This window comes from Lemur catta, chromosome 1 (assembly GCF_020740605.2).
Source record: "Lemur catta isolate mLemCat1 chromosome 1, mLemCat1.pri, whole genome shotgun sequence".
Classification (NCBI taxonomy): domain Eukaryota; kingdom Metazoa; phylum Chordata; class Mammalia; order Primates; family Lemuridae; genus Lemur; species Lemur catta.
In genome coordinates this window covers 26,344,513-26,371,648 of record NC_059128.1, presented here as the reverse complement: position 1 = coordinate 26,371,648, position 27,136 = coordinate 26,344,513, and the positions used below count along the sequence as shown (strand labels likewise).

Genomic DNA, 27,136 nt, shown 5'->3' with positions numbered 1-27,136 from the left:
CCTCAAACTCCTGGGCTCAAGCGATTCTTCTGCCACAATAAGTAATCTTTATGTACAAAGCACCTAGTTGCATGAAGACTGTGACCATGTTCTCAACAATTACACACCTTCATGCCTACTACATTGCCTGTTAAATGAGACATAGATTTACGATTCACAGGAGGTAGAGGAGAGAAATGGTAGCTAATGAAACGACGGCCCAGAGGATTGGGAAGGGCAAGTATCAAGAAGGCAAGTAAAGAAGTTAATTACTTCTTTTTCAGAGACAGGACAATGACTGCCAGGATTTCTAATGGACAAAGGCGGGAGACAAACTCTTAGGGCTTCCATCAATGAAGCATCTGCATTGCAGAGAACCTAGTGGAAGGGCGATTTCCGGTAGAATCCCAAACTTTGCCCGAGGCATTCCGAATCCCGAACTTTGCCCGAGGGCATTCCTTGAAAACAAGAATTGTGCACTTCCTCGTGGGAAGCTGCTGAGGAGCATCCAGTTCAGAAATGAGGACGTCCGAGGAACACTGCAATATGCAGAGACTAGCAGGAAAAAAGAGTTAAGTAGCCAAATGTCTTTCTCCTGAAGTCCCTAGCAACCTGCTTATTAAATTGCCTTCTGAACATGGAACCCTTGTTAGTTTGGCAGGGATTCTCCGCTCTGACGTGAACCCATGCATTTAAAGATAACGTTTGCTAACACGGCGAGCGGGAGGAGCCGAGTTGAAGAATGGTGGGCGTGGCCAGCCCGGAGCAGCTGGAGGCCGCGCCTCCTTCCCAGAGTGCACCGCAGCCGCTGCCAGCGTGAGCGCTTTCCCCGTCGGCTCCGGCCGGGTCCGGAGGGCTGTCCGGCCATGGAGGGGCTCCGGGCTAGTGCAGGGCTGTTGAGGCGCGGGCGGCCGAGGCGCCGGCGCCAGCCGCAGCCGCACAGCGGGTCGGTCCTGGCCCTACCCTCGAGGCCCAGGAAGATACGGAGGCAGCTGAGAAGAAGTGTTGCGTCCCGCATGGCAGCGCTGAGGGCCCAGACGCTGCCGAGCGAAGACTCGGAGGACTCGAGGGTGGAGTCCACGGCCGACGATCTGGGGGATTCCTTGCCTGGCGGGGCAGCGGCGGCGGTCGCCGTCCCGGACGCGGCCCGGCGAGAGCCTTACGGCCCCCTGGGGCCTGCAGAGCTGCTGGAGGCCGCGCCCGCCACGCGCTCACTGCAGACCCCGCCGGCGCGCCTGGTGCCCCCTTCGGCGCCGCCCGTGCGCCTGGCGGAGGTGCCCGCTGCGCCGGCCCGCGTGGTGGAGAACTCGGCTTTGCTGTGCACAGCCCAGCACTTGGCGGCCGCCCCACATTCCGGAGCCCCTGCGACGCTGTCGGGGCCGGAGGTGGATAGCACCGGTGGGGAGCTGTCCTGCGACTCCCCCCTGCAGCGCGTCTTGGCCGAGCTGAACCGCATCCCCAGCAGCCGGCGGCGAGCGGCACGCCTCTTTGAGTGGCTCATCGCGCCGATGCCGCCGGACCATTTCTACCGGCGCCTATGGGAGCGGGAGGCGGTGCTGGTGCGGCGGCAGGACCGCACCTACTACCAGGGCCTTTTCTCTACCGCCGACCTGGACTCGATGCTGCGCAGCGAGGAGGTGCAGTTCGGGCAGCACTTGGACGCCGCACGCTACATCAACGGACGGCGCGAGACCCTGAACCCGCCGGGCCGCGCACTGCCGGCCGCTGCGTGGTCCCTGTACCAGGCTGGCTGCTCCCTGCGCCTCCTCTGTCCGCAGGCTTTCTCGACCACCGTGTGGCAGTTTTTGGCTGTGCTCCAGGAGCAGTTTGGAAGCATGGCAGGCTCCAACGTTTACCTCACGCCCCCCAACTCGCAGGGCTTTGCCCCCCACTACGACGACATCGAAGCTTTCGTGTTGCAGCTGGAAGGTAGGAAACTCTGGCGTGTCTACCGACCCCGGGTCCCAACTGAGGAACTGGCCCTGACATCTAGCCCCAACTTCAGTCAGGACGACCTCGGTGAGCCGGTGCTGCAGACCGTGCTGGAACCTGGAGATTTGCTCTATTTTCCTCGGGGCTTCATTCACCAAGCTGAATGCCAGGATGGAGTCCACTCTCTGCACCTCACCTTGTCCACTTACCAGCGCAATACCTGGGGTGACTTCCTAGAGGCTGTATTGCCTCTAGCTGTGCAGGCTGCAATGGAAGAAAATGTGGAGTTTCGGAGGGGTCTTCCCCGAGACTTTATGGATTACATGGGGGCCCAGCATTCCGATTCTAAGGATCCACGAAGAACCGCTTTCATGGAGAAGGTCCGGGTCTTGGTTGCCCGGCTGGGACACTTTGCTCCTGTGGATGCTGTGGCTGACCAACGAGCCAAAGACTTCATCCATGATTCTCTGCCCCCTGTTTTGACTGATAGGGAGAGGGCACTAAGTGTTTACGGGCTCCCAATTCGCTGGGAGGCTGGAGAACCCGTAAATGTGGGGGCCCAGTTGACAACAGAAACAGAAGTCCACATGCTTCAGGATGGGATAGCTCGTCTGGTGGGTGAGGGAGGCCGTTTGTTTCTCTATTACACAGTGGAAAACTCCCGTGTTTATCATCTGGAAGAGCCCAAGTGCTTGGAAATATACCCTCAGCAAGCTGATGCCATGGAACTCTTGCTTCGCTCCTACCCAGAGTTTGTGAGAGTAGGGGACCTGCCCTGTGACAGTGTGGAGGACCAACTTTCCTTGGCAACCATGTTGTATGATAAAGGGCTGCTGCTAACCAAGATGCCTCTAACCTAAACTACTTTCTTGTTAATTGCTGGAAGCAAGGCAGTAGTGATTCTCCTCTACCACTGCCACTTTTTTTTAAAATTCATGTTCTTACCTTGATAATCATCAGTGTGCTCACATTTACCTTTATGACTGCTTCATTGTCACAAACCTCAGACGGTCTTCTAGGAAGAACCACCTCATCTAGGTACAAACATAAAAGCAGACATTGGAGGTGGAAAAGTAACCTTGATCCCTGATCACTTCAGAGTACCAGCTTCATCACCCTTAGGCTTCAGTGTACTGTGTAGCACTGGCCATGTCATTCTGCTTGAGACTTAGAAGTTTTTATTTGGAATTTGCATCTTTCATTTGAGTTCTCTTTCACCAGTTTGGGGGGAGGGTTGGAGTCAATCCTGTTTGTTATTAACTTTGTATGGATGTTAGAAAAGTTATTAAAGTGCCAAAGACTGTTTCCCTTTTCTAAGGCTAGAGTATTATGTGGGATGGTTTGAAGAAATGTGGGAGGAGGTGGTAGATAGAGAAAAGCTATAATGTCTGAGATGAAAAGCAACTTGGGATGGTTGTAGGATGTAAATGGAGAAGGTTAACCATTTAAAGAAGAGAAACTTCTGATTGGGGCCAGTTCTCTAACTTTGGGGGTAATTTATTCATTTTAATTATGCTACTTGAACCCCAAACAGCCCAATCCTAGTAGAAAAGTTATTTTCCACTAGCAAGGTCAGCTTTATATTGTTTTTGCTCAGTGCTTGCTTTATCAGTGGCTGGCAATGCTTCCACAGGCGAAGCATGTCACCTAGTTGTGCTGTCATAGGCCTTAGTAAACCAACTTTTAGCAAGCTGGCCATGAGGAAAGGCTGGTGTTCAAGTTACTTTCCACTTTCATTTTTTTCTGGCAGTTGGAAGAAACTTCCCCAAATCTGGCAAGTGAATATTCTCATGGTTGCTGGAAAAGTGCCTGTTGTACCAGAAAGAGCACTGGACTTGGAACCAGAAGACCTGGGTTTGGGGTGGTAGCTGGTAGGCAGCTGGCTGAGTGACCTGAGGCTGCTGCTACGCTTGGGCACACAGATTTTGTAAGTATATTTTGGTACAGCTTGATTTCTGCACCCTCATCATTTAAGTCGTGTCTGGGATCCTATCACCATAAGTGATAGGTTCAGTTATTTAAGGTTGAGAACTTTATAAAGTCTTTTTTAAAATGTTACAAAAGCATAGATGTACATCTATGTAAAAATGATAGCTCTCTCCAACCCCACTTTCCAGAGGCAACCACTATTAAAGGAAGCTTATAAGGCTTTTTTTTTTTTTTTGTGCTCAAACATACACAGCTCTTGTTTTATAAAGACTCGTGTTTGTCTAATATGTCCTTTTATGACCTAACTTCTAAATCAGTTCAAATAGAGCTACCTCATTCTTTTTTTAAGGGATAAAACAACAAATGAATAAAAACCTGGGAGACGGGGAAAAAAATAACAAAAACTGAGTGGATGATGGTCAAGAAGGAAAGGAAAGTAGCCTTTCCTGACTCTTTCATCCTAGAGGGCTCATTACTAAGTCCCAAAACATCCAAATCCTGGAAAAGGTTTATTAAAGGAGTCAAGGACCATTATCATGTGTAATCAATAAATGATTTAATTCTCTTGGGAAAAAAAATAAAAAAAATAAAGGAGTCAAGGGATAGGACTCACCCCTAGGAAACCTACCCTGAAAAGTTGCTTGGAGTAAAGTATGGAGTGCCAGTGGTTCTTGATCTTCTTTGGGTTGAGAGTAAACACGTTTTGCTTCTTCCCTCAGTTTTCCCATGACCTTCTCAAGCTTGAATATTTTCTGTGTCAGCAAGTCCTTTTGGTTTAGTGTGCTAATCTAGATTAGAGCAAATGATGTTAAAAAAACAACTGTACTACCCTAATATGCTGAAAAAAAAAAAAAACTGTACTAGGCAGCAAATCAAAAGGCATTAATAAAGTAACTGATTGCCTCATGCTTTATTAGTATTAGGTGGTACAGAAATGCCTAAGAACATTGTTCTCTTGTGATATTGGTTGGAAATTTTTTACACTGTTAATGAAAATTTTACCTTAGTTTTTTGGGCATGATGAAAGGAACCTGCTAAGAAATTCTTGCTTAATCTGAAGTTGGTTTCGTGAATTACCTTTTTAAAATTCTTTTCCCTCTATTCTTTCATCTAATAGCTTTGAGAAATTAGAACAACTCTTTCAGCTGGAGAGTTCCTTTGGTGAAGAACCCAGATTTGGAATTAAGGAAAATTAAGAAGAAAATCTAGGGGGCCAGCTCCAGTCCCTTATTTCTTTTCTATGCCTATCTGCAAAAATAAGAAAGAAGAACTAGTTGAGTTTAGGAGATAGTGGTGAGAAAATGGCGAGGGACATAGTATTTTAGAAACCACAACAATAAACCCTGATTTTGAGGGCTACTTGATAGGACTAATAGGATTTTGTTTTGTTTTTATCTTTACTAATAGGATTTTATAACCTATTCTTGCATGGATGTTTTATATCTTCAAACAATATGGTATCTGAATTTGTAGAAAGTATTTCTGTGGTGGGGAAGAGGGTATGTACATGCTTGGAGGAAAAAAGGGTCTGAGGAACTCTTGAGAGCCCCACATTTTCTCTTGAAAACTGACTTGCACTTATTTACCTTTTTCTTGATCTTCTGAAGCATGTCTTGGTTTCCTTCATTTTCTAAGTTGAGTGTCTTCATTGCCTGGTAAATTTCCCTGAAAGGTAAGAAGCACTTCTTAGATTGTTCTACCTCATCCTTTAAAAAAGCATAGGGGGGCCAGGTGTAGTGGCTTACACCTGTGATCCCAGCAGTTTCAGAGGCTGAGGCAGGGAGGATTGCTTGAGGCCAGGAGTTTGAGACCAGCCTGGGCAACATGGCGACACCTTGTCTCCACAGAAATATTTAAAAATTAGCTAGGCATGGTGGCACATGCCTGTAGTCCCAGCTACATGAGAAGCTGAGGCAGGAGGATCCCTTGAGCCCAGGAGTTCAAGGCTGCAGTACCACTGCACTCCAGCCTGGGTGACAGAATGAGGCACTGTCTTAAATAATAATAATAAATAAAAGAGCATGGGAGTAGAAAATATAGAACTTGGAATCAAGCAAGAATCCTAAATTCTGATCCTAACTGTGGTTTTGCTGAGCCTTATCCACAAAAATGGTCTGATGCTTAGTTTATAGGGATGATGTGCAGTTTTTGAGATGATATATTTGAAAGTACTAATAGTTACCATTTACTGAGGAGCTTTATGACAGGGGCACTAAAAGTGTCATCTCATTATCTCCACAACCTTATACTGTAGACTGTCACCTGCATTTGACACATGAAAGAATGGTCTCAGAGTGTTTAAGTAAGTGCCTTGCCCAGGCTCACATGGCTATTGCATGTCAGCTGGAATTCAGACCATGATCTTTTTGACTCTAAAGCCTATTGTCACAATAGGCGCTTGATAAATTTTAGCTGAATATATGAATAACTTAAAACCACCTGTAGCGGGGAGAAAAGGTACATGAACTACATGAACTTCACTTTCAATCCAATTTAAGCCAGTTTTTCTGTTAATTTCTTGGGTAGGTAGGTGAATGCCACAGGTGAACCTGTGCTTTTACTGCCATTAGGCAGCCTGGAAAGACAAGGACATACTCAGTGAGCAAGGATGGGAGAGCCAGCAGAGCAAGAGGTCATGGCAAGAACCAGAAGTTTAGTACTTACTTTAGAACAGCGTCATGGTTCTCCAGGAGCAGCACATCTAGGAAGGTGTCCCTGACCTGGTCCCCTTGAAGTTTGAGGGCTAGGATGCTACGGCAAGCTTCCAGTCGTACGCCTGGTGACTGTTCATAGTGGATGGCCCAGAGCAGGAGATCTGTCAACTGGGGACTTACTTCCCCAATCTGTCCCAAAGCTGCAGAGATTAAGGGGCAGCATGTTCCACTGTCCCTGAAGACAGAATTGGCTAAATCCTAGCATCCAGAAATAAGTTGAGTATTGCAAACAATATCTTCCCTTTTGGATGGCAATTAGTCACCACTGGAATTTTAGGAATAGGTTAGAGTGGGACATTACCTCCAAAGGATTCCTTGAAGGGGAACGTTCCATCTCATCCTTGCCCATTAGGATGAGAACATAGACTATTTTCCCTATTTAGGGATGAGATATGGGACAGATAACTTGGGAGACCAGCCTAGTCAAGGCATGGTGATGGGGAAGGGAGGCACAAGGCACGATTACTTCACAGGTTTACCTAGGGCTGATTCTCCTAGGGACCTGCCATAGACTACATCAAAGAGAGAAGCAATGCCCAAGACCCTAAAAAGAAATTAGGAAAATTAGGGGCAGGGTTTTAGTTCTCTAGCAGTCTTGAATATGGTCTGACTTTGACAGAGTACAGTAGATAAAACCTCCAGGGAAAACAAGACGTATCCAACAGCGGATACCTACTTGGAACTTATCCTTAATTCTGTTGGCAGGGATTGTCTTGTCAGCTCTTCACCTTAACAAGTTTGACACGGACCTAGACTCAGGATCCTTAACTGAAAATTTAAAAGGAGAAAATATTCTTTTCCTTCTCAGGCAAGGAACTTCTGAGAAGCTAAGATTATTCCCTCTCCTACACTTCACCCCGTTATTAGAGAGTTTTGGGGAATCATCTATACCAGCATAGGGGAAGGTATTTCATTGAAGAATTGGGGCCACTACTTCTGTAATACCTCGAATGGCAAAGGCCTTGATTTTCCAGTAAGGATCTCTCTCTATCAGATTCAGGAGGCATTCAAGCACCTGGGATGGATAAAACGCAGTGTTGGGTGAGAAGAACAAGAACGAGAATGACCCAGAAACAGGGACCCCACTTATCTCTAAAAGGTGCTATAACTGAAAAATGATCTATCAATTTCAGCGACAAATGAGTTGGAGTCTGAAGTACCAACCTGTACATATAGTATATTAGCTGAATTATCTGGTATCTGTAGATTGATTTTCTCAGCCCACAGGTCTGTGGCCATATAGCTTCTTTTGAACACCTCAATCAGATTTCCCCCTAGTAACTAGGAAGTATAACTCCATTCACTGGAGTTGATGCTAAAGCCCATCAGCACCTAGGTAATGAGAAATTAGTTAACTGAAGTGAGAACAGGGTTCAGGGCTGTGCTCTAGAGTGAAGTGTGGGCTGGCTGGGAGCTAAATGGTCCTAACTGACAGATGTGGCCTATATACCCCCTCACTTTCCTGATCTCTCATTTTGTGTCCTTACAGAATGGTGAGTGTGCTATGCACAACAAGGGAAGGTAATGCTCTCATTAGGTCAATAAGGTAAGATGAGAACACGTTTCCCTGACTCACCATCTTGTCGCGGATCTGCAGGGCACCAGCTGCCAAACAGGCTGCCCGCCGAACTGCTGTGAAGTCATCAGAGAAACAGCGCAGGAAGCTTGGAAGGAGCTTGGCGGTCATGAGCTTGAGCTCACCTATCAGGGAGAGGGCTTCCACACGCTCCTGGGAATTTCCTTGACACAGCTTGATCCTGTAAGGCACAAGGTGCCTTTATTTCCCTCCTTAAACTTTCAGTGCCTACCCCCGCCCCCTCCCCACTAATTCCTTCAGGATAAAATCCAAGCTCTGTGGGCTCTACAGTATCAAGCCCCACCCTTTCCTGTTTAGCCTTGCGCCCATTAGATAAGTTTCGCTGGGTACAGACCTTGACTGTCTTATTTACTTGAAGCTCTATTACCTAGCATATGTTAGGCACTCAGGTACATTGAATGACTGAATAAAGGAAAGTGTCAACTTGCACCCTTTGTCACATTCACATTCTCTTCTCCACTGCCCTCACATGTGCCATCCTCATTTCTGCATTTGGCTCCCATCCTGGAATGCCTAGGCAGTCTTATCCATGCTTCATGAATCTTGTCCTTACTCCTCGAGCCCACATTGAGTATTCCATTTTTCTGCAATAGCAGTTATGGTATATGCCATTTGTTCTAGTTTTTAATAGTATTTGGTATTCTTATTATTTTATTTTTCAGAGACAAGGTCTCGCTCTATCGCCCCGGCTGGAGTGCAGTAGTATAGTCATAACTCACTGTACCCTTACATTGGGAGGCTCAAGTAGTCCTCCCACTTCAGCTTCCCAAGTAGCTGGGACTACGAACACTTGCCACCCTGCTAGGCTAACTTTTAAATTTCTTTGTAGAGATGCGGTCTTGTTATGTTGCTCAGGTTTGATTTGGTATTTTTAATTAGGTATTTATATATCCTGCATGTGGTCATCAGAATTGTGTCATACTTTCGAATTCCCTTAAACGCCCAAAACATTGCTTCATACCTAGTGAGCACTCAATGCTGCTTTCCCTAGCCACATTTAGTTTCTGGAGGGACTGTTAACTTTTTACAGTGGGATCTGGTACAGTGCTGAGAGGAGTTCAACAAATGCTGGCTGGCCGGATCCCCGGCCTCCTAAACACTTCTAGGAATAGAAGAGTATCTTTCCTCATGTTGACTCAGTCTTACTTGATTGTGTCGTGCAACTCTTTCCCAAGGCCCATTTGCCCCAATGCTTGTGCTGCTGCATGCTTTACTTTCTTATTCCAGTCATTCCACATCAGTTGGATCAATTTATGTTTTATATCCTATAAAAAGGTATAATAATTAGCCAGTGCTTATTGAATATTAATTTTGTACTTGGCATTGTGCTAAGTGTTTTTACCCATCCCTTAATCTCCCAAACAATCCAATGGGGCAGATACTATTACCTTTCACAGAGGATAAAATGGAGGCTTTGATTAACTTGCCCAAGGTTAACCTGATGAGAGCTGGAACCAGGGCTCAAACCTGTGTTTCTTTCCCAAGCTCATCCTTTCATCTACTATATAGTGTCAGTGCCAACATAATCTGTACCCAAGAGACAAAATTTGAAAGTGATGCTTAAACTCATCCCAGTTTGCCTGGGACTTTCCTCATTTTAGTACTGAAAGTCCCATGTCCTAGAGAAACCAGAATAGTTGGTCACCCTATAAGTGTACTTCTCAGAGGGGAGGGGACAAGGATTACTACATGATGATTGTGTACATGTGCCCAAGCAAGTTCTCCCTGCTGGAAACATCTCCCTTCTTCACCCCTACCTGGTACCTGATATTTTCCTACTCTTCCTTTACAATTTAGCCCAAAAAGCATCTCCTTAGTGAAGTCTTCTCTGCCCCCTGTAAGCATAGGAAACCCCCATAATACCTTATAGCTGCTTCTGTTATAGCCATTTATAACATTTACCAAGAGAAGAAATAACCTTTGCATCCCTAGTGCTAGCATAATGCCTAGCATGTCAGATGTGGTCAGAAACTGCTTGCTTACTGAATGAGTGAAAGGATTCAGACATAGCATCTTTCTTAATTCCAGCAGTCTGACACGAAGTCCTCCTCATCTTTACCTCGTCCCCTGCTAGCTCTGTATGTCTTTTTTTTTTCTCGTATGTACTTAGAATGAATGCGTGTCTTTTTATTTTAAGTTGGCAATCTGAGTGCCAAGTGCCAAGGAGGTGAAGGTGCAAATGAATCGGATGTTAAAATGATACTGTTAAAATACAGATTCTGAGTTGGCCTAAGGTGAGATTTTGCAGTTCTAACAAGCTCCTAGGTGTTGCCTGTGCTGCTGGTCCAGGACGTTAGCATCAGGGTCCTACAGCACTTGAGACAGAATTAACCCAACCTGAAACCTCTTCAGGTGATTACTAAATGGCCAGATTTTGTGCTTCCCATATTAAAATGTGAGGGTTAAGGAGTGGAGGGTGTTCACATCTCATGGGAATGGCAGTGTTCTGGGCCATTCTGGAGATACCCAATGTTCTAAGGAAAAGATATAATAGCACATAGAAGGGAAAGGTCCCATTTGGACAGCTGAAGATGATTGGGAAACAATGACAAAAAGGTCAGGTGAAAACCTAAATGGTGGTCAGGGTTTCCCTAGCCTGGAATTCTCTCTTTAGTTCTAGCCCAGTTCCACACTCCTTCATAGAACTCTAACCAGTAAGTTCAACCTACACTAATCTCTGTCTCTCTGAAAAGTTTTAAGAGAGTACCTTACATTTATTGCTTGTTCTTAAATCGTTTGTGTATGTTAGTCTTGTTGTTCTAACTGCCATGTCAGTTTTTTGAAAGTAGGGACTGTGGGGGCTTTTTGCTTTTTTTTTTTTTAAGAGATTGGGTCTCACTCTGTCACCCAGGGTGGAGTACAGTGGCGTGCAATCATAGCTCACTGCAACCTTTAACTCCTGGCTCAAGCAATCCTCCTGCCTCAGCCTCCCAAGTAGCTGAGACTACAGGCATGGGCTACCACACCCAGATAATTTTTCTTATTTTTTTATAGACAGGGTCTCCCTATGTTTTCCAGGCTGGTCTTGAACTCCTGGCCCCAAGCGATCCTCCTGCCTTAGCCTCCTGAGTTGTTGAAGGGAACTTTGTTTTATATGTGTGTGCTGAACACTCAAGAGAGCCAGCACAGACCCCTGTATAGTTGACTTGTTGGGTAGTTTAAGTCAGTGCTTCTCAAACTATCTGTAATGAAGGACCAGTTTTGAAGGGGAAAATATGTCATTGGCAGGTACTTTTGTAAAGTCCATTGATACTGAGGCAGGGTAAAATTACTAAAAAGTTCTTTAAACTCCTCTCAGTTTTTGTGCTATTTCATTGTGGATCAGTAATAGTTTGTGGACTGCCACCACACTGAGAAGCACTGGTTTAAGTCACAGAAAGACGTGTTGGCATTTGAAGATAATTGTGGGCTAGAACTAAGAAGTAACAATGTGGGGACAGAGATGTATTCGGTAAGAACAGGATACTTGATAGCAGCAAAAAGTGGAAGAGCCCCCAAGCCCAGCCTTGCTTAGGCTTTTTGTCTCCTGGAAGCAAAGAAAGAGAAGGTTTACTAAGCAGATATCTCCACTGATCCGGCACAAAGCCCGGCAGGCCATTATCCGGTCCTCCCATTGATGACTGTTCAGCTCCACGGCAAGCATGGTGTGTATCAGGGTCTGAGGAGAGAAGACTTGTGTGAATATTCACCATCACTTTTAGAGCTGCTGGAACCTTAAAGTTACATTCAAACATGGCTTCCTGCATAATTAATGTCACAGCACATGAGATGCCCATCCCTAGCAAAGGAAAGAATGAGTTTACAAGAGATAGGGCACTCTGCCATTTAAGCCAACTGACTCTGGGATCATAAATCAGGGAGCAAAATACAGATTTAATAATCTGAACAGAAAACTCCTGGGACCTACCCTTCCTGACTTTAACTATTTTTACCCCTAAAATGATTTGTATGTGCCTGAATCTTTGTGAGTTTCACATTTCTACTGAAAGTAACTAAATACAATTGTAAGTCTGTGCAGTTTTTAATGGTAAACTTCTAGCAAAAGCAAATTCTACATGTCACAAATCTTCTTGCATATATAGAGACCCTTTGCAACCTACTTTCTTTACTTTTCGCTCAGCTAGCTGTTGCCACTTCCTATATATACCTCTATACCCAGGTTCACCCACATTTAGTTCACTTTTACCTATGCTGAGATCATCCTACCCAACCATCTGCACTTTGTATTCCTTGCATGCACAGACCTCAAAGACCCAATTGTTTCCCAAAACTTGGTTGTAATGTACACATACTGTCTTCCCACTGAGACGACTCAGGAGCACACAAGCCCGGTCCTCGGTGTCCTCATTCTTCTTGTGAAACAGCTGATGGAGGATCCTCTTAATCACAGGGTAAGTGGCATCACCTTCCAGAGCCAGGCACTGAGCTGCAGCCCAGCTATCCACACTGTTACCTGTCTCAGTGGGGTGAAAAAAGAAGTTCAGAATGGTGATCTGTTTTCCCCAAAAGAGAACAGTCTTTGGGTTGGTACCCAAGGCTGCTACCAGCCTGTTATCTCACTTCCCTGTGCCTCACTTAGTCTAGAAATCCAGTCCCTTATTTAAACCATACTTAAATGGATCATATCAAGGTTTTAAATATAAACCTCAACCTGAAAAGTTAAATCCTAAAGGCTCTTGTTAGGCAACAGCCATAAGGCACTTCTGACCTAGCTGAGGGATGCAGTTGTTTTCTCCCCTGGAGATTAAGAAGGCTGGGGTGGGAGGTTTTCCTAACACAGAGGAATTAAGCTGTTGAATGTCTATATGCAGAAGGCCAAACCAGTCGGCCAGTTGTTCCCCTCATCAAGGCAAGCAACAACCCATCTTAGAGACAGCAGTTAGGCACCTTGGGCCTTTCACCCGACAGCCTATTTGATTATGTAACTCCAACAATGCATGTGGACAATGCCTGGAAGTTAATACGCAAAAAATAAAAGCATGATGTGTTCAGCTGGTGATTTTTTAATTTTCAAAAAGTATTTAATATTGTTACATCATCTTTTTGATTAAATCAAGTGTGGAAAAAGGCATGGTTTCTAATCAAATGCATCTATGAAAAGCTTAGTCCAGGTACCACTTGGTGGCAGTGTACCTATTTCGTTAAAGTGCCTAGGAAGAACTAATTTTTGAATGTGCTAATAAAAACCCAAACCCAATATAGCAGACGTCACAGAGCATGGTAGTGGAGAGGAAAGCACTGGGAAAGCTAATAATAAATGTCCCTTTATCCTGTATTTCCCAGTGAAAAGTAGTGGGGAGTTACTCACCCTTCAGAAGGGCAGTCTGCATGATGTCCTGGGCAAGGGGATTATGTGACTGAATGGCATATTGGCATATTGCTGCTGCCATCTGTACACTGGGATTCTTGTCACAAAGAGCAGCCTCCAGGGCTGGCTGTAGAACCTCTGGCAAGTCCTGGATAGATGAGGCTTTTACCGTCTCCTTGTCTGTGTCAAAAGAGCCAGGGAAGAGTACTAGCCCCTTTGTTTTTCTCCCCCCCCACAGCTTCCTTCCCACAGCCATGTGGTGGCCAACCTCAGTCTCAGTTGCAGGTGCTTACTGCCATGTAATATAACTAGAGCTTGGCTGAGCCCCTGCAATGGGCAGGATTTTATGTGAAGGGGGTTAGTGCTCACTTCTGTGCTGGTATGTCAGTTCCCAATCTTTCATCATCTGGCTCTAAAGAGCTGTATTTAAGCTGAACAATGTTTCCAGCTAGGCTATGGTGACCTTCATCATTAGTTTTAGTGATGAAAATCAACCTATTTGCCCCATGAGGCTTTATATTTTTAGTGATAATAGCAAATATATTTAGGTAGTGCTTTGGCATTTATTTATAGTGTCTTCACATTCATTTTCTCATTCAATCTTCTAACCCTGGTTGAATTAGGCAAGGCAGGTATCACTTTAGAGCTCAGCAGGTAGTCTTTAGGTTTAACTAAACATTCAGGTTCACAAGACTGTCATAGGTCATACATGGCACCAGAAGGATATGGGACAGAAGCACAGTTTGTCAACAGGGCAGCAGCATCAAGCATTCCTTTTGGCTTGAGTTCTTGAGGCTATTTGTGTAGCATTCCATAGAACCTTCTAGGGACAGCTCAGAAGCATGGAGTTCACTTTGGGTGAAATTGTGCTTTACAGGAATTAGTATTAATATCTCTCTTTTTTTTTTTTTGAGACAGAGTCTCACTCTGTTGCCCAGGCTAGAATGAGTGCCGTGGCATCAGCCTAGCTCACAGCAACCTCAAACTCCTGGGCTCAAGTGATCCTTCTGCCTCAGCCTCCCGAGTAGCTGGGACTACAGGCATGTGCCACCATGCCCAGCTAATTTTTTCTATATATATTTTTAGCTGTCCATATAATTTCTTTCTATTTTTAGTAGAGACGGGGTCTCGCTCTTGCTCAGGCTGGTCTCGAACTCCGGAGCTCCAACGATCCGCCCGCCTCGGCCTCCCAGAGTGCTAGGATTACAGGCGTGAGCCACCGCGCCCGGCCTTAATATCTCTTTTAACAACTCCATAGATATAATTCTAGGATCCACAAAGGGCATGCCTGTTATAAGTTATAGCATTCAGGGAAGCCCAAAGTATGGTGTCCCTATCAGGTATTTATATTTTACTTACAGTTCTTCCTACTCCTAATGTCATTTATCAGTCAGCGTTCATTTTTATCATAAGCAATGTTGCCTATACAGACAGTTCCTATCCTTATCAGGGGAACAGGTGGACATTTAACTGAAGTTTCAAATTCTCAAGCAGAAGAGGGAAAGGTTTTATTCTTCCACAACTATTCTCTTTTTACAGATAAGGAAGTTGAAGCTTAGAGAGGTTAGCTGATTTTCCGAGAAGTAGCAGAACTGAGCCTGTGACTCAGATTTTAGGATATCTAATCATCTGTTCTTTTTACTAATGCTGTGGGCCAATATGCCATCTGTTAAGAATGGACCAGAGGCTGGGCACAGTGGCTCGTGCCTGTAATCCTAGCACTGTGGGAGGCCGAGGTGGCTGGATCCTTTGAGCTCAGGAGTTCAAAACCAGCCTGAGCAAGAGCGAGACCGCGTCTCTACCAAAAAAATAGAAAGAAATTAGCTGGACAACTAAAAATATATAGAAAAAATTAGCCAGGCTTGATGGCACATGCCTGTAGTCCCAGCTACTTGGGAGGCTGACTGAGGCAGTAGGATTGCTTGAGCCCAGGAGTCTGAGGTTGCTGTGAGCTGGGCTAACGCCATGGCACTCTAACCTGGGCAACAGAGTGAGACTCTGTCTCAAAAAAAAAAAAAAAAAAAAAAAAACTAGACACTCAGGACATTTGAAAGGGATCACATGAAAGACAAAATTCTGAGTAAAACAAAAGTGTTCTTTTTATGTATGTGGAAGATTTGGGGATATGATTATAATAATATCTATTGCTGCTTATTGAAGGCTTTCTCTATATGCCACACACTGAAAATACATCATCTCATTTGACATCCAAGGAAATAAGCAGATGCAATAAAAAATGTTTCTGTGTGGAAGCATATAGCAGGGAGCCTGAACCCAGTCTGCATGGTGAGGCAGGGAAGGCTCCTCAGAGGAGGTGACACCTTAGCTGAAAATTGAAGGGCAAGTATAGAAGTTAATCAGGTGAAGAGAGAGATGGAATGTAAGGAAGGGGGTCTTTGTCAAGGGTGATGAGTTCAGTTTTGGACGTATTGAGTTTGAGAGTTTGAGATGTGCTGTCCAGGGGTGTAGGGGACATAAAAAAAAGAGAGAGAGAGAGATGTTCTGTCCAAAGAAAGATTAAGATGGAATTGGGAGAAAAGTGTACGTGTGTGTGTGTGTGTGTGTGTGTGTACACACAGACACATTTTTATGAACGGGATCTCTAAGTGGGAAAATGTGAACTTCCCTGCAAGCCACTGAGCAAACAAGAGGTGATGAAGTGTAGTGCCAAAAATACTGGACTGGAAGTCAGGAATTTCAGTCTCATCTCTGTTGCTGATAAGCTGTATGTATTTGGTTTCCACGTTTGCAAAATGATCTCAAACTCTAAGGTCCCCACTAATTCAAATATTCTGTGGCTTTATGAGTTGTTTATGTTCTCAAGCAGTTCAGTCCTGGCTCTCACCTGATTTCCTCTCGCTGGTGACAGTCCGGGGCCGTTCCAAAGCAGCTGTGGCACATGTGACGATGGCTTGGATCCGAATGTCATCATGCATGCCTGTCAAGCTCCGCAGCAGGTTCTCCACTGTCTCATGGTGCCACTCGATGACTATGCCACAGTGAGGGAAGTGAGAAGAAAACCATCTGGTTACAGTTAGATGTTGTGCTGCAGGCAGGTGACAATAAGTCTGCCCTCTCCCAAGACAATTCAAGCAAAACATTAGCTCATAAGAATAAAGGGCCTGGAGGTGGGGTCTTTAGGGAAGTTACTTCTCTAATGATCCATGTACCCTCTCAGGTAGTTCCCAGACAGAACTCCCCCCCAATCCCATCCTACATTCTATCTGTCTTTGCTAAAGTAACTTTTTCATTGTAACCATCTAAAAAATAAAAGGGGCAATAAAACAAAGTGGTTAAGGATACTATGTTGAGAAATCAATAAGACAGGGTCCCTGCCTATAGAGAGTTCTCAGTTTAGTGAGTTTCCACAAATTACTGAAGTAATACCCACCCATGTAAAAAGCACCCAAATATATAAATCAGCTAATGTTCGTCTAACACCCACTGTGTGAAAGGCTCTTATTTAGACTAGTCTTAATGAGGCAAAGAGATTTTTACATTTCATAAGAGAGGGATGGATTTTCGAAGATTGAGAAACACTAGTCTGAGGTGACAATCACCTGCTCACAAATGCATACCAATATCTCAGGACATCCCTTCACTCACTTAGAGCCCATGCTGTCTTCCATTCCTGAAGCATCTTCTGCAGCATCGCCAGGTCCCAAGTCACATCCTCCTGCCGTGATTTTGCCAGCTTCTTCAATTTCCTGGCTTTAAGAGACTCATCCTCCTCACACCCCTGCAGCAGCCGATCCTTGGCTGGGATGGGCAGGGCAGTCCAGCGAGGGGCTCCTTTCACGGGCCTACAGGCTGTGTAGTGTGGCAGTGTGAGGCCTTCTCACCCCACTGCCTGAGGCCCTGCCACATAGTGGTCCCAGCTTGCATCCCATTCTATTTGTGACTAACACCAGGACAAAATGAAACTTTCCCATGATTCTATAGGGAACTGAGTATAAGTCCCACAGGGAATTATGAAAAGTCCTGACTACAGACATGGTAAGCCCTGAGGATGATGGGGTGAGAGATTTGGGGAAGGGGGAATTGAGATACATACATAAACCTTTAAATTTAACAAATCTTTAGGAACATAAATATGTTTATATGTAACAAGGTTTGCTCATAAAATTTAATATTTGATATGCTGCAACTTAGAGTGTAATTGGCCATTAATTCCCAATTTATTAAGTTTTCTTTTTAATGTTTTTAATTTGGGGAGAGGAATGGTGCTATATAAGCTTTAAAATTTTAAAGATTTTGGCATCTCTGAATTTTTCCTAGTATGACAAATAACAGAAACTTGAGGACAAAAGAAACCATAAATAAATATTACCTAAATATAATTGTTATATTTAAAAAGTTATAGTTGTTGTTATGTTTTCTGGACTTAATGTCCTTCATGGTGCCAAACAGATTCAGAAACCCTCTTTCTCAGAAGAGCAGCTGTGTGGGGAAGGGGAAGGGAAGACAGATAAGAACATTGCCAAACTTACTAACTTCATTATTTGCCACATTGCTATCATCTCATGTTCTAATCAGTCACTACCAGCCATTTCTGTTTCTTCCAAGATTTCTTCCCAACTCTAACACCTTTAGATTTGCTCAGAATCAATTATTTCCTTTGAGCAAGGAGGGCAATAACATTTCTTTCTTTCTTTTTTGAGACAGAGTCTCGCTCTGTTGCCCGGGCTAGAGTGAGTGCCGTGGCGTCAGCTTCGCTCACAGCAACGTCAATCTCCTGGGCTTAAGCGATCCTACTGCCTCAGCCTCCCGAGTAGCTGGAACTACAGGCATGCGCCACCATGCCCAGCTAATTTTTTCTATATGTATTTTTAGTTGGCCAGATAATTTGTTTCTATTTTTTAGTAGAGACGGGGTCTTGCTCTTACTCAGGCTGGTCTCAAACTCCTGGCCTCAAGCGATCCACCCGCCTCGGCCTCCCAGAGTGCTAGGATTACAGGTGTGAGCCACCGCGCCCGGCCATAACATTTCTTCTAACATAAAAAGAGTCCTTTGAGACCCCAGGGAAATTGAGCAAAGATGTGCACACAGTGCATCTCTTCCAAATGGTCCTCCCAGAGGGTGTGTGCAGCCAGGAGCTGTAGGACACCTGGGACAGGTCAGCTCCTGGTGGTTAGACACCTCTCCACCTGACCTTCCCCCACTTCTTTCAGCCCACTTGAAATCCCTCCTGAAGAGGTGAAAAATAGCTGAATTAACCCCATTTCTCCTCTATCTCCCTGCTCAAGGAGATGAAATGGATTTGTGGTGAGAAAGTCTAAGATCTCTAATATTTAACCCGTATGGGAATAAACAAATACAACTGCCACCATTTACTTTCCTTCCAGTTCTTTGAGTTCTAGGCAGATAGAAACACATCCACCAGCCAATTTCCTCATCAAAAGTCATGTAAAGGAAGTATACAAAGAAAGGACTCTTTCATTTTCTACGGGACAAAAGGGGCTATGTACTTTGTTGGCAGAAACAAATGGTGCCTTTGTATCTGTGACTTGTACAGTGAAACCCATGCTAGGTATTTAGGAACATTAATGATGTGGGCACACTAGACAGTTTTATGATCCAATTTTGGGGGAACGAAAGGCTGTCTACTAATGGGTACACTTCTTGAGAAATTTCATCACTTTCAGGAAATCATCTCATAAGTTTTTTAATTCAGTCAAAATGGAGAGGGAAAAAAATTTACTACCACATCTAACCCCAGGAATTTTCCTATTTTTGTCTAGGTTCTTTCATACCTAACTCTATTTCCTGAGATGAGATGATAAAGAATGGTTATTAAAAGGTGTGTATGTATTACTATTCTGACTTTAATTCCCCCAGACCAATCTCAAATGCTATTTTTAAGATTTTGATATGAGTATTCCTGCAACATCAGCTCATTAAATGACCTGTCCTAGGAAAAGGAGGGCAGAGGCCCTGCACCACTGGTGAAGAGAGTGCCTGTGAGCCCGTGTGCTGTTCTCCCTCCTCCCAGCCCCTGGCAAGAAGTGGGCAGTGGAAGCCTCCATGAATGCAATGCAGCAGGATCCTCAGAGCAGTTTCTTTTAACAACAATTTTATTGAAGTAGAATTCACATTCTGTAAAATTCATTCTGTTAAAGTGTATAATTTGGTGGTTTTTAGTATATTCACAGAGTTGTACAACTATTACCACTGTCTAATTGTACAATGTTTCCTCACCCCAAATAGAAACTTCATCATCATCCTTCCCTCCCTTGCTCCAACCCCTAGCAACCATTAATGTACTTTTTGACTCTGTGGATTTGCTTATTCTCAGAATGGAGTTGGCTTATGCAGAAGGTAGTATAGTAATATTAATAATAATGTCTTGAGTTTGTTACAGCATTTAACCGTTTACAAACCACCTCATCCAAGTATTGCCAAAGTGCCTTGCTGCATGAATGATTAGTGCCTTCATTATAATGAAGCAACTGGGCTTCGGAAAACGACCTGTCAAGACCCACTCCAGAGCTTCTCTGGGGTCCTTTCTCTAACTCTGGTGTGAGAGTTTACAGAAGCTGCCCATAGCTGCCATCATTAGCACCTCCTTTACCCTGGCATTGCCTACCCAGCTATTGCCTATCCAGGCAGCACTAGAGACAGAGGTTTGGGGCTGGTGGGAAAAAGAATGGATAACCACTGCTGTTAGTTCCTGCACACCAGGGCGGCCACCTGAACAGGGATACTGCAACGAAAGAGTGGTGGGAAATGGAAACATGGAAAATGGAGTCTCTTAGAGAATATGCATGTTTTGTTTCATTAAGCTCATTTCTTAGCCACCTCCGTTCCCTCTTCCCTATTTGGCTTACAGAACAAGAATGGTGTACTTATGAAACAGAAACTTATGACAGATGAAAACCCTAGGGCCTGAGGCAAGCATAGGCCTGAGTGTGGAGGGTACAGCCAGCCCAAGGGAAAAGGGCAGAATGTCATAAACTTGATGTACTTCCTCTGTAAGCATTAAGATGACATCTGCCTTAGTAGTAATTATTGGCCCTAACTGACTTGGTTACACCTAAGTTATGTCTGATTTCAACTGAATCCATGTTCCACTGAGGCTCTTCCTAGTTAGAGTTAGTATTTTGTTTTGTTTTATTTTATTATTATTTTTTGAGAGAGAGTCTCACTCTGTCACTCCGGGTAGAGTGCAGTGGCATAGCTCACCTCAACCTCAAACTCCCGGGCTCAAGCGATCCCTTTGCCTCAACCTCATGAGTAGCTGGGACTCAGTAGTAGATGATAGCTATGGGTGCGCACCACAATGACCAGCTAATTTTTCTGTTTTTAGTAGAGATGGGGTCATGCTCTTGCTCAGGCTGGTCTGGAACTCCTGACCTCAAGCAATCCTCCTGCCTTGGCCTCCCAGAGTGCTAGGATTACAGGCATGAGCCACTGTGCCCAGCCAGTATTTTATAATGGTATGAGGTGATTTTTGATTGGTAGGAAGGTAGTTGCCTGGATGCTGGTGGTGCCCCAGCCCATGAAGTAGGGCCCTTAAAGAAATAGCCACATTTTCCTCTCCCCCGCCCCCATTATCAGCTTCCTGCTTACGTGCTTCAGGAATTGCCTGGGAACACCACTTTTCTGGACCTTCAGGGAAGACCTCAGATAACTGCTTGCTGTACTGATTGAGGTTTTCCAGGAAAATCTGGTCTCGCTTTGCACCAATTGGGTGGATGATCTGGACTTCATCTGTGAACAAAGAAACAGTGAGTCCCCCAGTACCTCCCTCTTTCTTTTCATCCTGGGTTTCCAGTCACCAGGATCAGACCCTTTCCTTTACTCTAATCTAAGCCCATAGGACCCAGGACTGCCATATTGTGGAGCATTCCTTGAAGGTGACTGTTGCTTAGAATTGTCACAGCTATAAGTCACCATAGTGTCTGTGGGAAAAAAACAGTCACAGCTGGTGGCCTCACAGAGAAGTCCTTTAGAGGCCTGGGAGCCAAGGATGGCATTTTTCCTTTAGTAAGGCAGAGCCTATCTAACTTACAGGCATTGTCCCCTATGAAAAGCTAGACACTAAAGAAGGGGTGCCAAATTAATCCCATCAGTCATGAATGCCTTAGAATAATTTGGTAAACACTTTAGGAAGACTTTCAGCTGACAGCAGTTTAGGAACAGATGGGGGTTGGGAAGAAACAGCTTGGAACATGCAGATCAGGTATCCTGGAAGCCCAGAAATCTAAAGGATGCCAAGATGGAAGAGGAGGGTAGTGGGCATTTATTGAGCACCTTCTATGTGATGGGCATTGGGTAAGAAGCATGCCTTATAGATGCTTTCTCATCTACTCCACTTGAAGTGCAGTTTTCTTAACCTTGTTTTACAAAGAAGGTGCTTAAGGCTCAGAAGGATTTAAACCCAAATCTACCTGACTCCAAAGCCTGTGATTTTCTTTTTCCAACATAGCACCTCACTGGGAGAATATCTCAAAATGAGAGAAGGGAGAAGGGTAGACAGAGAAGAGGTGAGTTGTTTTCAAAATCTTGCCTACTTTACAGTCCATCCTCCACTGCCCCCTTAGTAAGACATGGGGATAGAAAAAGGAGGAAGATAGAGAATAGTTCCCTCCCCACCAGCTGTCACTCCCCCTCCCTGCTGTGCTAGTGACCATGAAAACCTGGGTCATCCAGGGCCTCCCATCCACACCCACAACTGTTTCCAGCCCCCAGCAACCTTCCACTCCCTGGCCCATGTCCACCTCTGCCCCCTCCACAGGGCCCAACTTTATTACCAAAGTAAATCTCCTGTTCAAAGGTGTTGTCTGTGGAGTAAGCAAACTGTCCAGCTTGGGGATTCACCTGTCGGAAGAAGCTCTGGTTTGGGGCCTGAAAGATTCTCTTCTTTTCATTGATACTCTCAGTGGTCTTATTGTCGCCAGGCATGATTTCAGCTGTCTCAGCTCGTGAGAAGTAACTGGGCAATCTTGACAGGGGTGAGAAAGGGGGAAGAAGGGGAAAGGGCAGGAGATGGGCCCTCCTTTCCATTAGATCCACAGCTCACTCCCTTTCCTCTTTAAGCTCAGCTCGTACACATGTGAATATCTAAAGAACACCGATGTTTAATTATTAGCCTTGTCCCCAAGGTGTCAGTTCAATATGGAGCTGCCAGAAGGGCCCATCTATAGCCACCTTTCCCCTCCACAGACAGAGCCACACCTTCTGTAGCCACTGGACAGCAAGACAGAGCAGCTGTGTTCCCAGCATAACCCTTTTTTTTCCTGCTTAACTTTTCAAAGTGCTAACAGCATAACCCTTTTTTTTTCTTTTTAGACAACTGGAGTCATGTTTTACAGCATAACCCTTTTTACATTGATACCCTTAGAGGGTGCATGGATTTGGGGAAGGGAACCCACCTCCTATATCACCTCAATCTTTCTGTTATGTTGTGTGGTTATTTAATGTCTGTCTACCCAGTGGCAGGATGTAGCTCCTTAAAGGTACAAATATATCATTTTTTTTTTTTGGAGACAAAGTCTCGCTCTGTTGCCCTGGCTAGAGTGCCGTGCCGTCAGCCTAGCTCACAGTAACCTCAAACTCCTGGGCTTAAGCGATCCTTCTGCCTCCGCCTCCTGAGTAGCTGGGGCTACAGCCATGCGCCACCATGCCCAGCTAATTTTTTCTATATATATTTTTAGCTGTCCATATAATTTCTTTCTATTTTTAGTAGAGACAGGGTCTCACTCTTGCTCAGGCTGGTGTTGAACTCCTGAGCTCAAACGATCCACCTGCCTCGGCCTCCCAGAGTGCTAGGATTACAGGCGTGAGCCACTGAGCCCGGCCCAAATATATCATTTTTACATTGTATTCCTAGTACTTCCCAGAGTACCTTGAAAGTAGCAGGAACTACTGCTAGTTCTTATAGCTTATATTTGTCCAATAAATGAATAAATAAATGGATTTCCACTTATTTTTATTTTACTCTTGGGAATCAGGGATAGTATAATAGCTCCAGTCTTCTATCTAGCTATAAATGAGAAGGAAAGGCCGGGCACGGTGGCTCATGCCTGTAATCCTAGCACTCTGGGAGGCCAAGGCAGGAGGATCGCTTGAAGTCAGGAGTTCAAGACCACCCTGAGCAAGAGCGAGACCCTGTCTCTACTAAAAATAGAAAAAATTAGCCAGGTGACTAAAATTGGAAAAAATTTTTGTTGGCACAAGCCTGTAGTCCCAGCTACTTGGGAGGCTGAAGCAGGAGGATTGCTTGAACCCAGAAGTTTGAGGTTGCTGTGAAGTAGGCTGATGCCATGGCATTCTAGCTTGGGCAACAGAGCCAGACCCTGTCTCAATCAATCAATCAGAAGGAAGCAATCTGAGAAATATGTAGGTTGTTTGGTTCTCTGTCCTGCACTGACTGGCTCCTTATTCAAAGTAAGGCAGGACCAAACCTCAGTGCCATGAGGTCTCTGCCTTCCTCACTCCACCATGGATACATTTCTGGGAGCACCTGGACTGTCACTGGATCAGCAGTTTGATGGCTAAGTCTGCTGGGGAAGGCTGAGAGCAGATCCCTTTAAGAGTAGCGGTTCTCAACTAGGGGTGATCTAGTCCCTGTTAGAGACATTTGGCAATGTCTGAGACATCTTTGGTTGTCACAACTAGGAGGTTGTGATCTGGTTGGTAGAAGCCAGGGATGCTGCTAGCATCCTACAATGCACAGGGCAGCTCCTCACAACAAAAAATTATCCAATCCAGAATGTCAACAGTTCAGAGGTTGAGAATTCCTTACTTTGAGAAGATCGGAGCGAGCAGGTTGGCGGTGGAGAACATGAAGTTGATGGGTGAGTGCATTCTGAATTACGGAGTATGAACCCACCTAGGAGCCTTTGAAGGGGAGCAGCTATTCTCAACAGCCCTGGCCAGTTACCTGTAGTAAACAGGAAGCAGCAGCTCTGGCTTCTTTTTTTCCTCAGGGGGCAGGATGACAATTTGATCCTCAAACTCTGCTATCTCTTCCGCCTCCAGCTGTTTCAGGAGCTCCAGGTCGCTGGTGGAGGTAAGCTCATCCCGGATGTGGCTCCAGTCATACTGCTGGCGCAGGAAGGCCTGCCACTTGTTGGGGGATACCCCAGACCTTAGAGGACGCTTGTTCTGGATCCATCGGGCCGTGCGCTTGTCCAGCTTTTCTAGCACGATGGCCTCCCAGGCTCTAGTCTCCTTCTCAGCAGGCGGAAGCCAGGCTTCCCTCTCCTCCAGGTTCACATCTGGAGAAGGTGGCAGACCCAGCATATCTGGATCCCTGCAGGGACGAGGGATGCGGGGGCGAGATGCTTCTTGGACTACCCTTGCTGGCTTTGATTTCTTCAGCTTCTTTTCAGCATTGGCAGAGCTTTTTGTCTTCGTAGGCTGAGAGGTGTCCCCTGCTGAGGGACCCAAGAACTTGAAGCTGGCAGGTTTCTCAGGTTGGGCCTTCCTAACCTGGGGAGGCTGGATGATGTCATCTGTGTTGTAGAGGTGGTCAAAGCGGGACTGGCTGTAAGGAATGCCGGGCAGCCCTCGTTGCCACACCACCTCCTCAGAGAAGGTAAGGTTTGCAGCGGCGTTTTTCAGATATTGGCTCCTGAGGTCTGCGTAATGCTGTGGGCTGAAGGGGAAGACTGGGGGCACATTGGAGATGGTGGCACCTGCCTCCTTGCTTTTCAGTTTTGGGTAGGTCATGCCCCATCTCAGCTGTGGGGGCAGTGACTGATAGAAACGATGGGAGAGAAAAGTCTTTCTCTTTCGGGTCCTGGTCATATTGTTTCCCAGCAAATGCTTTCTTTTACACTGACTGGCCCAGAGGCAAGGCCTGGAGATGTGACCAGACACCTGTTAAAGGGATGGGAGGAACTGGTGAGAGCTCTAGGTCGGCAGCAATTGGTAGCCCACAGTAGTTCAGAACGAGAATTACTTGGAAAACAGATGGGAAGGGAGGCCAGGGGAAAACCATGTGAATTAGAGCAAAAGAAAGAAATAGTGCCACATTCTAAATGTTTCTTGTATCAGACCCTTGCATCCTGTTCTCACACTTGTTCCCATAGCTCAGAACTTTATCCCCTATGAGGGATACTGCTTTCCAGCAGTATCCCACGCTTCCAGTATTTCTTCAAACATTGCTTTTTCTCTGTTCAAAAAGGCTAATAGCATAATCAAGTTCAGGCAACTCAGCCTGGCATTCAGGGTTCTTCACGAATATAACCCCAGTTTATGACTCATCCTGACATGTAAGCTCTGCTTAAGCCAGTTGAGTTTCCTAGCAGTTCTCTGAGTATCCTTCCGTCTCTGTATTGAGTGGAGCTTCCTTCTGAGCCCTCTACATGGAATGGCCTTCCATACTTGACACAAGCTCTATCCATCCTTCCAGGCCTAGCTCAATCCTACCTGGTCCATAATTCTTCCTTGACCAACCTAGGCCATCATGTCATAACCAATTTTATAAATCCCTCTTGGTCCATACTAGGTACTCTAACTTAACCGTGTGACACCTCACATTGCTAAACATTTGGCTGTCTGACTGCACTGCCCAGTAACCATGTCTCCTGTCTCTTCTGTCCTTCAGAATCACCCAGCACACACATTGTTACATAGTACTCCTTGTTAAGATGTTTAATAGCTGTAGCATATTTTATCAAGTAGGTAAACGGCTTTGGGTCTTCCTTAATTATCAGGTGGGTTGTTTCCCCACGTTAGGTAGCATGGCAAGCACTGTAGATAACAAATGCTTAGATTTAGTGTTTTTTTTTTTTTTTTTCCTTCTGAAGCACTCCCTTGGCCTAATTATGATAGCTGACAATTTTAGAGTACTCCGCTAAGGGTTTTACATAAAGAAAATATTATGGTCTTCATTTCCTATGGGAAGAAGCTGTAGCTCAGAGAGGTAGGTAAATGCTTCACATCACATAGCTCATAAGTACAGGAGTCAGTTTCAAACCCAGTCTGCCAGATTGCAACTCTGGAGCACTTAACCTCGGTGCCATACTGGCCTTGGCTCACCTTCTGCTCCCCACCACTCCCTGTGTTGGCCTTGCCACTGCCAGTAGCAGGTAGGCCTCCTCACACACAAAAATGAAGGCAAGACCATTATTCTGTGTCCTATCTTGTTAGTGCCAACTCCTGCCCTGTGTCAAAGGTGCCCCCACAGACCAGATCTGACTTGTTTCTCTTCCCTCCCTAATACCCAGCACATACTCTCTCTCCTTAGGGCCTGATTTATCCTACTGTCTTCCATGTATAAAACCTGACCTCATGGTGTTTCTTTCTGTTACGGATCAGCTTTCATTTAGATGCCACTAAGCCAGAATGGATAACATCCCTCAAATTAAGTCACACATGATTGATATGCTATCCCTCCAGGATTTTTTGCATGTAAGACTAAATTTAATAGTTGCATCTATTCACAACCATGAAGGCAATGTGGCCACAAGGGTGCTTGGTATTTAAATAGCTGGACTAGAAAAATCAGGGCAAAGATAGAATGTAGTTACAAGGTGATATTTTTCCTGAAACAGTGGCTACTCTGACTGGTTGAAAATGGAAAGGCTGGAACAAGATGGCCAAATAGAACCCTCTAGCAACTGTCTCCCCACAGGAACACCAAACTGAACAACTATCCACACAAGAAAAGCACCTTCATAAGAACCAAAAGAATCAGGTGAGTAATCCCAGTACACGGTTTTAATA

The 27,136-nt window shown here is 45.1% G+C and overlaps 2 protein-coding genes across 4 annotated transcripts in view; one reads left to right on the top strand and one right to left on the bottom strand.

Annotated features, from left to right (window-relative positions):
• Positions 1-25,224, bottom strand: part of HEATR4 (HEAT repeat containing 4) — a 31,811-nt gene extending 6,587 nt beyond the window's left edge. The window contains 15 exon segments of the mRNA XM_045555488.1: positions 2,887-2,945; positions 4,469-4,628; positions 5,427-5,505; positions 6,505-6,694; positions 7,500-7,569; positions 8,131-8,311; positions 9,298-9,416; positions 11,705-11,809; positions 12,444-12,604; positions 13,460-13,621; positions 16,305-16,448; positions 17,066-17,269; positions 21,029-21,169; positions 22,213-22,403; positions 24,345-25,224. Of these exon segments, the coding sequence (XP_045411444.1) occupies positions 2,887-2,945; positions 4,469-4,628; positions 5,427-5,505; positions 6,505-6,694; positions 7,500-7,569; positions 8,131-8,311; positions 9,298-9,416; positions 11,705-11,809; positions 12,444-12,604; positions 13,460-13,621; positions 16,305-16,448; positions 17,066-17,269; positions 21,029-21,169; positions 22,213-22,403; positions 24,345-25,213 (2,835 nt within the window). The 5' untranslated portion in view covers positions 25,214-25,224.
• Positions 786-13,142, top strand: RIOX1 (ribosomal oxygenase 1). 3 transcript variants are annotated; one of them, XM_045564198.1, is made up of 4 exons: positions 786-2,949; positions 3,662-3,838; positions 6,123-6,126; positions 12,394-13,142. In XM_045564198.1, exon 1 carries the CDS (start codon positions 846-848, stop codon positions 2,769-2,771), a length of 1,926 nt encoding a protein of 641 aa, XP_045420154.1. In that variant the 5' UTR covers positions 786-845; the 3' UTR covers positions 2,772-2,949; positions 3,662-3,838; positions 6,123-6,126; positions 12,394-13,142. The 3 variants fall into 3 exon arrangements, with proteins under 3 accessions (XP_045420154.1, XP_045420145.1, XP_045420138.1); XM_045564189.1 differs by lacking the exons at positions 6,123-6,126; positions 12,394-13,142 and adding an exon at positions 8,152-8,573; XM_045564182.1 differs by lacking the exons at positions 6,123-6,126; positions 12,394-13,142 and adding an exon at positions 8,044-8,573.
• Positions 25,225-27,136: the final 1,912 nt, after the last annotated feature.

Excerpts from the sequence above, each read along its gene's own strand:
- RIOX1 (XM_045564198.1), top strand. The coding sequence starts at position 846 with ATGGAGGGGCTCCGGGCTAGTGCAGGGCTGTTGAGGCGCGGGCGGCCG.